This window comes from Phoenix dactylifera, chromosome 5 (assembly GCF_051530095.1).
Source record: "Phoenix dactylifera cultivar Ajwa chromosome 5, Ajwa_hap1_PhDact_Kaust_v1.1, whole genome shotgun sequence".
Taxonomy (NCBI): domain Eukaryota; kingdom Viridiplantae; phylum Streptophyta; class Magnoliopsida; order Arecales; family Arecaceae; genus Phoenix; species Phoenix dactylifera.
Genome location: NC_143194.1, coordinates 28,326,896 through 28,340,394, shown reverse-complemented (window position 1 = coordinate 28,340,394; position 13,499 = coordinate 28,326,896). Strand labels below are relative to the sequence as shown.

Here is a 13,499-nt window from a genome sequence, read left to right as displayed (position 1 = left end):
GTGGTCGGGCAGGTCCGTGGGGAGTTCGAGGCCCGGAGCCCGACCATGCAGAACTACGTCCGGAAGGTGCAAGCACTCATTCCCGATCTCGGCAGTGTCGACATCCAGCAGGTCCCCAGAAGCGAAAATGCTAGGGCCGACAGGTTGTCCCGCTTGGTGAGCGCAGAGGCGCACAACTTGTCGAGGGCAATCTACCTGGAGACCCTGGAGGCCCCGAGCATCGGCGAGGCTGGAGCGGTGATGGCGATTGATCCGGAGCCGTCTTGGATGGACCCGCTCGTCGCCTACCTCGCCGAAGGGATCCTCCCTGAAGACGAAGATCAAGCTCGGCGACTTGTCAAGAAGTCCGCCCACTACATACTCTATGAAGGGAGGCTGTATCGGACCTCGTTTACCGCCCCCCTCTTAAGGTGCCTCCGCCCCTCGGAGGCGGCCTACGTCCTCGGCGAAGTCCACGAGGGCGTTTGCGGATCGCACTTGGGGGCTAGGTCCTTGGCGCACAAGATCATGAGGCAAGGCTATTATTGGCCTACCTTGTTGGAGGACTCAAAGGATCATGTACGGAAATGCGACGCCTGCCAGCGCCACGCCAACGTCCAGAGAGTCCCTTCTGTCCCCTTGGCACCAATCACCGCACCCTGGCCCTTCGCACAGTGGGGAATGGATATCCTCGGACCATTCCCCGTCGCTTCAGCCCAGCGGAAATTCTTGATTGTTGCAATCGACTACTTCACCAAGTGGGTGGAGGCAGAGCCGCTGGCCACTATCACGGAGGCGCAAGTCCGGAAGTTCGTGAAGAAAAACATCATTGTCCGATTTGGGGTACCCCGAGTCCTCATCTCGGATAATGGTCGACAGTTCGACAACAAGCATTTCCGTGATTTCTGCGAGGAGTTCGGGATCGAGCATCGGTTCACATCTGTGTCGCATCCCCAAACCAACGGTGAGGCCGAGGTCACAAATCGGACAATCCTCCAAGGAATTAAGGCGCGAATCGGTCGGACGGGGCAAGCTTGGGTCGAAGAACTCGAGAATGTCCTTTGGGCGTATCGGACCACGCATCGGACCCCTACCGGGGAGACACCTTTCAGCCTAACCTATGGCACAGAAGCGGTTGTTCCCGTGGAGCTCGGACTCCCCTCGCCCCGGGTGGCCGCGCACCGACCCGAGGCCAATTCGGAGCAACTCCGAGGGAACCTGGACCTCTTGAAAGAAGCAAGAGAAATGGCGCAGGTTCGGATGGCGATGTATCAGCGGAGGGTGGCCCGATATTATAACTCCAAGGTCCGACCAAAACTTTTCAGAATCGGAGATCTGGTGCTAAGGTGAGCCAAAGCATCTCAACCCGCGGAAGGTGGAAAGCTGGCGCCAAATTGGGAAGGCCCGTATAGGGTTCGCTGGGTAAACCGACCTGGCTCCTACCAGTTGGAGGCCCTAGATGGTCGAGAAATTCCGAGGAGCTGGAATTCCGCTAACCTGCGGGCGTATTACCAGTAAAACGACGAAGCCAGGAAGACAGTTCGAAAAATGTACAATTCTTTTCATTTCAATAATTCCTGGTTACAATGGCGTGTCCGTGTGATTACAAAGAATTCCCAGAGGGGGATTGGGGAGGGCCCCCGGTTAAATAGGCGGAAAAGCGGGTGACGCCTCGGTGACGCCAGAGGACGCCTGGCTGCCGAAAGTTTGTTCGCGCCCCAAAGGCGAATCGACGCCATTAAGGAAGGATGTCCGCCGAAATCCGCAGACCGCCAGATCAGCGACAACTGCCATACGCCATAAAGAAGGCGGGAAGCTCGGAGCGCGCGCGCCTTTCCGAGGGATGGCGGCAATCTCGAAGCATCACTCCCTTCACCCGTTCCCCTCCTGGTTCCAGGCTCGGGAGTGGGGGGCTACTGTTACGGGGGAACTTAGCCACCATGCCCCACGTGACCGGCACGCGCGCCCAGGAAGACTACGGCTGCCCCTTGATCCAGCAATCCGACCTCGGGTCGGATATCTTCGGCTCCGCAGCCCGACCCCGAGTCGGCTGCTCCTTGATCCAGCAATCCGACCTCGGGTCGGATATCTTCGGCTCCGCAGCCCGACCCCGAGTCGGCTGCCCCTTGATCCAGCAATCCGACCCCGAGTCGGCAATCTCTCGACAACAACAGACTGTTCCTCTGAGGCACGCCGCGGCCCCCTGCTCCACTACTCCCTGCAACGGCCGTATCCGGCGCTGCCCCACGATCCCCTGTAACAGCCGTACAAAGCGGAGCTCCACTATGCCCTGCCATGGCTGTACCCAGCGCTGCCCCACGACGCCCTGTAACGGCCATGTCAGTGGCAGCCCCATCGTGCCACACGATGACGAATCCCCGGAAAAACCCCCCAGCCTGATATATATGAGGCTGGGGGGAAGGGGGAAAGCAAGATATATCTTCCAGAGTATCATCTCACCTGCTACCTTCTCCTTCTCCTTCTCCTTCGATCTCCTCTGACTTGATCGTCGGAGGGCCCCCACTACCCCGGTGGTGGTGCGAGGCTTGCTTGCAGGTTTCACGGCGGAGGGCGGAGCGCAACCAAAGCAACTCAAAGGGAACCCCGTTCACACCGCTGTGCCAATCGTTCTCGGTTTGGACCCCAGCAACAGGAATCAATAAAGAGTCAGCGGGAACTAAGAAGAGTTTTTGAGCTGTTAAATTATGGCATAAATGATGCATTTGGCCGTGAAAACGTAGAGATGCAGAGCTTCATGAAATGGCTTAACGTATATATGCGAGCATCAAACGAACATAATTTGGCTTCGCGAGGTCCACGCGTCGATCTCATAAACTCTCCGAGGAGTGGTGGTGCAGCAGCAACAAAGCCCGCCATCACGGTACCCGCAAATCATGCATCATGTGGCTCGTATTGTGCTCACCAACTACATGTTAAACCCGGCCAAACCATTCGGTGAGGACGGCACCTGAACTCGCATGGCGTCAATAGGATTGGGGTAAGATCAGAACTTGAGCTCACATCATTAACATCAACTTTCTTTTAAATCTACCGACAGGTGCTCGTCGGCACTTTCCAAAGTACCTGTGCCGTAACAATGCAAGCTATTGATAGGGCCAGGCCTATCAGACAGAGCCAGGCCTAGAATTTTTAAGCCCGAATAGCTTTTGTAGTACAATTGCAGCTGATGCCATCTGGCCACAGGCGAAAAAGGGATTGAAATAATAAAATAATTAAGTAGATGGTGGATTAAACCATCTCCTGGGAGGCTGGACCTTCCCTCTCAACCCCTTAATTTTTTTTTTTTTTTTTTTAATGAAAACGGCAATTCATATAGCTCTAAGTTGAGTACATCCAGCCATATCAAAATAAAGTAAAGAGTGCAACGTAGAAGGAATATCTCCTAAAGATGTCCAAATGACCTCTCCAGAATGCCGAGCGGCAAAAGAGGCGACCCAGTCTGCTGCACTGTTCGCCTCCCGAAAAACATATGAAGCCTGGAAGACGCTCGACTCCTGAGCCAATCTCCGAATCTCACGGATGAGGGGATGATCATCTCCATATCTGTCCACTCCCCTAATCCACTCTATCACCACAGAGGAGTCTCCCTCAAGGCAAATGTACTCAGCACGCAGTACCCGCCTCGCGTAGGATATCCCCTCCCAGGCTGCCCGCAGCTCCGCACCAACTACAGTAAATCCCGGCGCGCGGCAGCCACCGGCTGCTATCAAACTGCCGAGATGGTCCCTGATAACAAAGCCAACTCCTCCTGACACCCCGTCTGCCGACCTGCTACCATCAAAATTCACTTTGAGATTACCAAGGGGTGGGGGTACCCAAGAGACTAGGGCGAACCTGGGCGCTGTGACAGCAGAAAGAGTACCCCAGGTGTCCCTGGCCATCTCAGAAGAGAAAGTAATAGCAGTGGTAGAAACCTCCCTAGCACGACGCATGGCTCTGTCCACCACCGTCCGCAGTGGCAACCGCCTGCCCTCAAAAATGCCGGCGTTCCAATCCAGCCAGATAGAATGAGCCAAATATGCCCCCCGGATCCCGGCCTCAGCCGTGCTAGGCCGCCGCATAGCCACTCTCAACCAATGAATCAAATCCTGTGTCGACTCGACTGAATGGGGTAGCAATGTGGGCGATCGGCTCCAAATGCCCCTAGCTCTGGGGCACTGCAAAAGAACATGATCCATCGTCTCCTCAGTCTCCGTACACTCATCACAACACTGAGTGATCCTCACCCCTCGCCGTGCCAATAAGCTCCTGGTCGGTAGGCAACCCCACGCTACCTTCCAGATGAAGAGCGCCACACGCGGGTGAATCCGCATCCTCCAGATCCATCCTCCCTCTATCTGTCGTGCTGGCTCTCGACTCAATAATGTGTGGATATCCCTGGCTCGCACCTGCGATCGCCTGTCGACATCCAGACTAATCTATCCGCCCCTCCCTGGGCAAAAGTAGGTAGGGCCAGGATCCTCTCCGCCAACTGCTCCCCGAAAGCCTCCCTAATCAGCTCCACCCTCCAACGGGCCCCCTCCGGCTCCAACAAGTCACTGACCCTGAGACCGGCTAACCTCGATGTGTCCACTGTAATCGGAAGTCTACTCATAGGCTGCTCCGTCACCCACCGGTCCTCCAACACATCAATAGATTGACCATCACCAATGGCCCATCTAATCGCCGGAAACACCAACCCTGCTCTAGCACAAATCTCCCTCCAGATCGGTGAGTGGCGCCGCCCCGACCAGGCACCCGGCACTAGATCGCCATACTCGGCCCTCATAAGTGAAGACCACATGCCATCAGGCTCCAACACCACTCTAGCAGCGTGTCGTGCAGCTAGAACCTCACGCCTCGCCACCAAAGACTGCACACCCAAACCACCATATCTCGTCGGCTGACATACAACCTCCCAAGCCATAAGATGGATACCCCCTCTGCCTCCAGTCCTTCCCCAAATAAAATCCCTGAAGATCTGCTCAATATTCCTAACTGTCGCTACCGGTATAAGAGAGTTAGATAATAGGTAAATCGAGATCGAGGAAAGAACTGACCGTACCAGTATAATCCTGCCCATCATGGAAAGAGAATGTATCTGCCACCCCTCCAGCCTGTGCCGGATACTGATCTCAAGAGAGGTGCAATCACTGCTGCGCAGACGCTGACCAGAGATCGGGACTCCCAAATACCTTAACGTGCCCTCCTGCTCTCCCACCCCCAAAATCTCCAGTATAGCGGTCTTCACATCTGGTTTGGTCTTCGGGCTAAAACAAATTGCTGATTTAGATGAATTAACCCGTTGACCAGACATAGAACAATAATCCCGCAAGATCGTCCAAATGATCCCTGCTGCCTGTCTAGTCGCACGGACTAACAGAAGACAATCATCGGCAAATAGTAGATGAGAAATCGGTGAGGCATCCGGCACGGGCCTATAAACCTCCAGCTCCTGGGTGGTCACTGCATGCCGCAAGGTCCTAGAAAGCGCATCTGCACATATAATAAACAGTAATGGGGAGAGGGGATAGCCCTGACGCAGCCCACCAGAGGACACAAAATATCGTGATGGCGTTCCATTTACCAAAATGGCAAAGGAAGGGCCTCTGATACACCCCATGACCCATCTGATCCATGCCTCGGGAAATCCAAACCCCTGCAAGGATTGCTGTACAAAATCCGATCTCATCCTATCGTATGCCCTCTCCATGTCAAGCTTGACCCCCATCAGACTCCTCCTACTCGACGCCCTGCCAAGATCATACATGAACTCCTGGGCAATAAGAACATTATCTGTGATACTCCGTCCTCCCACAAAAGCCCCCTGCTCCGGACTGATCAATCTCGGAAGTATGTCCCTCAATCTGACAGCTAGTAACTTCGCCGTCGCTTTGTACAAGGTAGTACAGAGACTGATCGGGCGAAAGTGACTAAGCTCCGAAGCATCCTGACGCTTCGGTATCAGAGTGACTAGGGTCCTCTGCCAATCTGTAGACATCACTGTTGTGCTGAAAAACTACTGTATGGCCGCCGTCACCCCCTGACCAACAATCATCCAGTACCTCCGGAAGAATAACGGTGGAAAGCCGTCCGGACCCGGCACCTTGTCCCCCTCAAGGGACCACATCACCTCCCTAATCTCACTCTCCGATACCGGCCTAATCAGTGCGACCATATCCTCCTCTGCCACCCGTGCCACTGGCGATACGATACTCCCTGAGCTCCCAGTACCCATCTGCTCAGACCATCTGACCCTGAAGAAACCCTCCAGCACCCTCCGAATCAAATCTGGATCCTCCACTAACTGCCCATCCTCATCCCTAATTACCCTGATCCTGTTCCGATGCCTCCTGATCACTGCCGACTGGTGGAAAAACCTAGTATTCCGATCCCCCTCCTGGATCCACTGCACCCTCGATTTCTGTCTCCAAAAGATCTCCTGCTGTCTCAAGAGAGAATCATGTAAGGATAGTAGAGATCTAAGCTCCCCCATCTCCTCCTCTGCCAAACTCCCCCCCCCCAAGGCCTCCTGAGCCTGTAATCCAGCAATAGCCTCCTCAGACTCCTCAAACCTCCTGAAGATATTCCCTACCTCCTCACGGTTCCACCTTCTCAACCTTCTTTTTGTCAGCTCCAACCGGCGAGACACACGATACATAGCATCCCCTCTCACCGGTACATCCCATGCCTCCCTCACAATCTCCCAGGACCGAGGATAACATGTCTAGAACTTCTCAAACCTAAAAGGGGAATGAAAAGAGACAGCTGCATCGGTACTAACCAGTAAGGGGCAGTGGTCGGACGCAATCCTCGGCAAGTGACGGACATGGTAGTCAGAAAAACACTGGGCCCACCCCGCTATGGCGTAGACTCTGTCCAATCTCTCCCAAACCCGGGCCTGCCCCTGCTGATTATTGCACCATGTGAATGTTGGTCCCGAAAATCCCAAGTCTATCAGTCCATTTGACGCTATAAAATCTTGGAACTCTCGGATTTCCCTCTTATAAGTGAAGGCCCTCCCCCCCATCTTCTCCTGGGGATCCGTGATACAGTTGAAGTCACCAGCCACCAATATGGGATAACCCTAAGTGATAAGCTGAGACGCCTCCGCCCACAACCGCCTCCGCACTCTATAATCTGTATTGGCATACACAGCTGCTAGAACCCACGGGCTCCGATTATCCTCTGATATCACTAAGATGACCTCCTGTTTACAAACATTGAAAACATCAATTTGGTAGTCACCATGTGCCCAAGTCACTATAATGCCTCCCGACAGTCCTTGAGATTCCACTGCATAAAAATCCCAAGACCTCGGTATCGCCGCACGGGCCTTCTGAAGGCTTTGCCCGGAGAGCTGGGTCTCGAACAAAACACAAATTTCAGGTTTGTGCTGTTGCACCAACCTGCGGAAATCCGGGGCAAAGGAGGGCTTACCTGCACCCCGACAATTCCAAAGGAGGGTTCTCATGGTGCACCTGGTGCGTCGGCACAGCCCACCTCCCCCGGGCCGCTACCGCTTCTAGGTTCCAACTCCATTTCCTTGCTACACAGCACAGCTCCTCCCTGCTCCAAGTCACTGTGCATCACACCCTTAGCAGTGGCCAGCAGCTGCTGAACAGTTTGATGGTGTGACCCCCTCTGCACCTGTGCCATTTGGCACACGGATTCCACCGACATCAAGTTAAATTCTTCCCCATTACCAGCACCGCAGTATGCCTTCTCCTCCAATCTTGGGCCGCAGACCCTGCTTCCCACCAGGGCGTCGCAGGAAAGGGAGCTCCCAGCACCCTTCTTATCGCCTTGTTGGTGTACCAAACGGCACAAGTTGTCTCCCTCCCTTTCCGCTGAAACCCCCATGGCCATGGGTCGTACCACACCGGGAAGAGTGACCTCCTCCTGTTCACTGACTTCCCCAGCTCCCACCTGAACTGACGGTCCAGCTACCACTCCCGCCGGCTCACCGATCACCGCCGCCAGCAATTCCGCCACTACCGACGCCGCTCGGGCCAGCCCCTGCCGCGAAGGTATGCTCTCCCCATGCCGTCGGCCCCCTCCTTCCTCCGCATGCCTCATCGTAACCATGTCCGCCGCCACAAGGGGTGGCGGCGAACTCTTGCTCCGCCGGCGGCCACCTCCGGCCGAGCGGAACCCATCTCCCCGGGGGGAAAAATCCCGTCTCGGTGCAGCATACGGGCCGGTCACAGGTGGCGTCCCGGCTGCCGAATTCGGCCCACGTGATGGCAGCGCCCGGTGGACCTTAGACGGAGTCCGGGCCCTTTTGAGCGGACTTGGGCCCGGCCCAGCCCCTCCTAGATCCACCTGGCCCAACGAGGGCGGCCGAGTCCCCCCACCGAGTCCCCTCACCGAGTCACAGCTGGGTTCACCCTGCTCACCTGGTTGACTCAGGCCTCCGTCCATCTCCACAGACGAGCCGCCTTGAGCTAGCTTCTCCGGCGACTTCCGTCTGGCCACCTTGGTTGGCTTTTGCCAACCTTCCAGATCCTGCGGTGAAATGGGCAGTCGCGCCCCCCCATCTCCCTCGCTCGGACTCACCGCAGACATCGCCGGAGCCGAGCCCGCACTGGTGCTCGCCCCTGTCTGCATCATTTTCCCTTTCCCCCCTTTCGGCGCTCCGATGCCCTCGTTCCAACTCATGGAGAGCCAAGGGCCGTAGATCAGAGGATCTCCCGCTTCCCTTGACATCTTCCCAGTATCTGGACATCGAGCATTACTACCAGTTTCAGCCTCCATTCCAACCGTCACCGGGGAAGAGAACTCACAAGCCGCCTCCCCATGACCGATTCGGCCGCACCTGTAACAGTAGGCGGGTAAGTTCTCGTACACAAACTCCTGCCAGATCTTCCTCTCTAATCCCTCCTTAGCTCCCTTCATGAATATTCCCGGCTTCAGAGGAGCTCTTATGTCAAGCTCCACTTTAACCTGTGCAAACCCCCTCTTCCTCCCTCGATCGGTGGCTGCGTCCAAAGCCAAAGGTCTCCCCGCCGTCGCTGCAATCTGGATCAATGTCTCCTTAGCCCAGAAATCCAGCAGCAGCCGTGGGAGGCGGAGCCAAGCTACCACCCGTCCAGCACCACCGGAGCCAGTGATGAAGTTTGGCTTCCACCGTTCCATCGTGAGAAGCTGGCCGGCCACTAAACATGGCTCCCTCACCAGCATGGCCTCCCGATCCTCCTCACAGGCGAAGCGGACCGCCAGGACGTCGTCGACCATTGTAACGACCTCGACGTTATAGTCTAGGTTCCCCATCCTTCTCAGCTCCCGCCCAACCCACTCCGCCGGAACCTTCCGCCCCACACTCTGCATAAAAACAGAGGTACTCCTCCACTCCTTCCTGGTCATCTCTAACCTCTCCTCCGGGATCTCCAGAACTTCCGTGAAGCAAGTCTTCAGGGCTCCCAGCTCCCGCTCCGAGATCTGGTGGCGTGTCCATCGGCCTTGATTCGCCGAGTCCCTAGCCACCTCCGCCCATGACACACCCTTCGAGTCGGCCCCCAGGGGCTGGCGCCCCAACCCCCCGGGCCTCCCACGCTCCCCCATCTCCCTCTCCTTAGCCCTACTGTCGGCCATCACCCACACCCAACACCCGTTTGAGGAAAACCCCCCAAGACCGCACGACTATTGACGCGGCTCTCTCTCACTCCTCCCCGTTTAGCCCCTTAATTTCCGATGGTTTTTCTGCTGCTATCATCGAGTGACTCCCAAGAAACCGGGTCGGCGTAAGCAGGAGAAAAGACGGCGAGACATGGGCGCAACCGGCGGCGGAGTCGACCTTTTCGTTGGCTAAGGTGTAGCATGATGCAACAGGATATCTTGCTTCAGCTAGCTTACATTTGGATTCCATTCATCAGCTTATGGGCGAACGCGCTGGAAGCACTAATAAGGCTTTAAAAGATGCATCTTTTATCCAGAAATTGGCTTGCGAGGGACTTCACATATGCTTTTTGGCTACTTGCATATATTCATTCATATTAGCATGGCTTTCTTAGCCCATCCTTGTTCAGGGAACGGAGACACATGCAGCCGCTAGATTCCCACCAAGTACTTGAAACATATGTCTACCATGCGACATTAAAACATATGTCAAAAGAAAAGTTACTACTCAGCAGTGATCAAACGCCGATAGTAAGCTAAATTTTATATTTTACTTATCAAACCATCACTGACAGATACATAGCAAGTATTAAATACCAGAGCAAGGGAAAGACACGAAAAGGTGACTCCAAATATCAAACGCCCCCACCAAGTACCGACCATCAGAAGCAAAAAAAAAGAGAAAGGAACGTCAGTTAACGGTGGTCACTACACGATCCATGATCTCTGCCACGACCTCCTTGGATTCCTTCATCAGCTCAATACTCTTCCGGAGTCGTTCACGCTTCGCTGCAGTTGCTGGAGATTCTTCAAGCATCCTCTCCAAGCCGGTCATTCGTGGCCCCACCAGATCGTCCACAATTTCCTTCTCCATATGTCTCTCCACCAAGCAATTTACGCTGTATATGATGTGCAGGGCCAGGGAATCCACAAGCCGAAGCACCACGATCTTCCAATACGCTAGGATCCTCATTCTCATGTCGAACGCCTGCTCCGCCATGGCCGCGTACTGTCTCAGATGCCCAACTTCTACGACTCCAAGACCTTTCAATTCAATGCTGTTTGGCCCATAGTAATTCTCGATGGCTGCTATGAAGCCATCGCGACCGTCCATCAGCTGAGTCCATTTTTTCATGTAGTCTGGAGAGGAAGTGTAGTCGGCTACCATTTCCATCTCGATGGCCTCACTCATAAAATGGCAAGACTGGTTTCTCATAATCCCTGCCAGATTCTGTGCTGCCCTTCGAACCATAGGTTGAATCTGGGGATAGTTCTCGGAGTGGTGCAGCAGCACCCTGATCACAACCTCCTCAATGTAGGCCCAAACCTTCCGAACAAACTCACCGGGAGCGTGAGATATATCCCTCACCTTCCTCCTGAGGAGGTTGAGGAAAGCGTGCCGAGGTAGGAAATTGGGGAGTCCATTAATCCCCTTAGCCTCCTCCAGAACAGCAATCTCTTCCATCAGAAATCTTTCGTCGGCGCTCGGGCAATCGGAGGGCAGCTCCTTAAAGAATTTGGCGAGCATCTCGGCCATCCGAGCAGTGGCATGCATGCTGGCATCATCGGGGAAGTCATCAAACTCCCCTCTGATGAGCAGTCTTCTCAGGGACTCCTTCGACGTGCTTAACATGTGGAGCAAAACCCTCGTGGCGTCCCCTATGCTGCGGAGATTTTCGGGCATTTCATCGAGCTCCGAGATGTGCTGGCTGAGCTTGTCGTTGATCTTCTTCACTATGTCGGGCAGGCTTTTTGCAATGCTGGCTGCCTGGATCTGCATCAGCCTCTGAGCCAGAACAGGGATCCCCACGATGGACTTGTCGATCCTCGAAAGGAGAGGGTGCCTCTTGAACAGGTTCCTCTCCTCGGCTCGGGCCTCCTCGTAGGACTCGTCACCGATGCGGTTGCGGACGCACACGTACCCGAGGCCTATGTTGACATCGTCGGCGGTCACCTTCTCGAGCAATCCCTCGGGGGCCTTGTCAGCTTTGGTGACGACGGCCAGGGTCCGCTCGCCAGTCCGGTCGACGCTCTGCGACATCCGGATCGATTCGCAGGTCGGGAAGTCCACGGTGGCCGACAAAACATTCAGAATGATGCTTGCTTTGGGGGCGATGTACTCCATGATTATGTTCGATATCTGCTCGTAGATGTTGTCGGGCTGCCCATGGACGGGGACACGGGTGATTCCGGGCAAGTCCACCATAGTGAGGTCGGGAACGCCTCTCTTCCTGACGACAAGAGTGAGCGGTGCGTTGGATATGCCTTTGCCGCTGCCGGCAATATCGTCAGTGGCTGAATTGATGGCGTCGGCGATGCCGTCTTCCGAGGTGTGGATTGCCTTATCTTTGTACTCGAGCTGCAGCTGAGGCTGGGAAAGGGAAGGATCGTCTTGGAGGCGCATGATGAGAGGGACCCGGGTGCAGATGCCCTGGCCACGAGGGAGGCTGATGCCGGCGAGAGACTCGAGGACGCTGGATTTGCCGCTGGATTGGTCGCCGACGACGACGATGGTCGGGAGCTCGATGCCCTCCTGCATCACCTTGAGCTGGCGAAGGCGGTCGACGGCGTCGAGGATGGGGCGGATGTGGTCGTCGAAGGAAGAGGCGAGGGCAGTCGATTTCTTGGCTTCAGTTTTCACCATATCTCCTGCTATTTTGGTACAATTGGCCATCTCTTGTTACAGAGCGAACGCAGGACGAGAGGGAGAGTAGGCAAGACTATGAAGGGAAAAGCAAGTTCTCTCCGTTGCAGACCAGTAGCATATATATATATATATATATATAAGTGACTAGTATTTTGCACGAGTGTTGCACGTGCCCTGGTTATAGTGAAAGAGTGATGAAAAAAGCGGACTGGCGCTGCCAATGGGAAGGGAACTTTAAAAAGAGAGAAGAAAAATAAAAAAAGGTGAGGGAATCATAAATGAGAATGCTTTCCGAAAGAAATTTTAAAAACGAAAGAGAAGGATGTCCTCGTACCCGAAAAAGTGCCCGGGTTTGAAACGCGCGGGCGTCGATTAAATTAGGGGACCGGATGCCCCACGTCCGGTTGGCTTGTTGGCGGTTATGCTTTCCTTCCACTTGTACCAAGGTGGCGCTGGGGTGACGTACCCACACGTGAGGCGGTGAACCCAGTGGGGTGAGCCCACGGATCGGGGAAGGCACGCGAAACCTGCGACCTGCATCGAACATTCCCTGGTGGAAGGGGGGCCCAGTAATGGGGCTGCTACGCGGGTGGGCTGGTCCCTCCCCCTCCCCTCCTATTTTTGACCAAAAAAAAAAAAAAAAAGTGTATAAAGAAAGAGACCGCTGACTCAAGTCTCCTGAAAAAGAACAAGACGGCCGACTTGGGAGGCAAGGAAGAAACAGTGCCCTCGTACCCGAAAAAGTGTATAAGGGAAGAGACCGCTGACTCAGGTCTCCTCAAAAAGAAGAAGACAGCCGACTTGAGGGGCAAGGAAGAGAACTGAAGCTGTACGGGAGCTAGGGCCGGTGGCTGAAGGTGATAGGTCTGACGTGGAGACTCGTCCGCTTCCAATGACATAGGGACATGCGACCCCGTCGTTTCCTATAAACCTCATTTATCAAATGCGCATCTTAATGCATCACCACAGAAATCAGCAACCGCGATTGGCCGTGTATGCGGCCACCTGAGTTGGAGGAATATGTGAGGAAACCCACCATCCTGCAAACTTTTTAGACATTGCTTTAATCGGCTAACTTGCAGACGAAGCATAATGGTAAGCCAACCAGGAAGGTACCGGGAACCACTTAATTGTCGATGGACTAGCCCAGCTCAAGCGGTTCAAGCAACCAACTTGAAAAAAAAACTGAATTCTATCTCTAGTTTGAGGCCACGAAGCACAAAAGGGTCCAGACACGAGATGCATGTATCTTCTC

The 13,499-nt window shown here is 54.7% G+C and overlaps 1 protein-coding gene across 1 annotated transcript; it reads right to left on the bottom strand.

Moving 5' to 3' along the window:
- Positions 1–10,129: 10,129 nt before the first annotated feature.
- On the bottom strand, positions 10,130–12,447 carry LOC103699914 (dynamin-related protein 4C-like). Its single transcript, XM_039128987.3, has one exon. The coding sequence runs from the start codon at positions 12,269–12,271 to the stop codon at positions 10,289–10,291; it is 1,983 nt and encodes a 660-aa protein (XP_038984915.3). The 5' UTR covers positions 12,272–12,447; the 3' UTR covers positions 10,130–10,288.
- Positions 12,448–13,499: the final 1,052 nt, after the last annotated feature.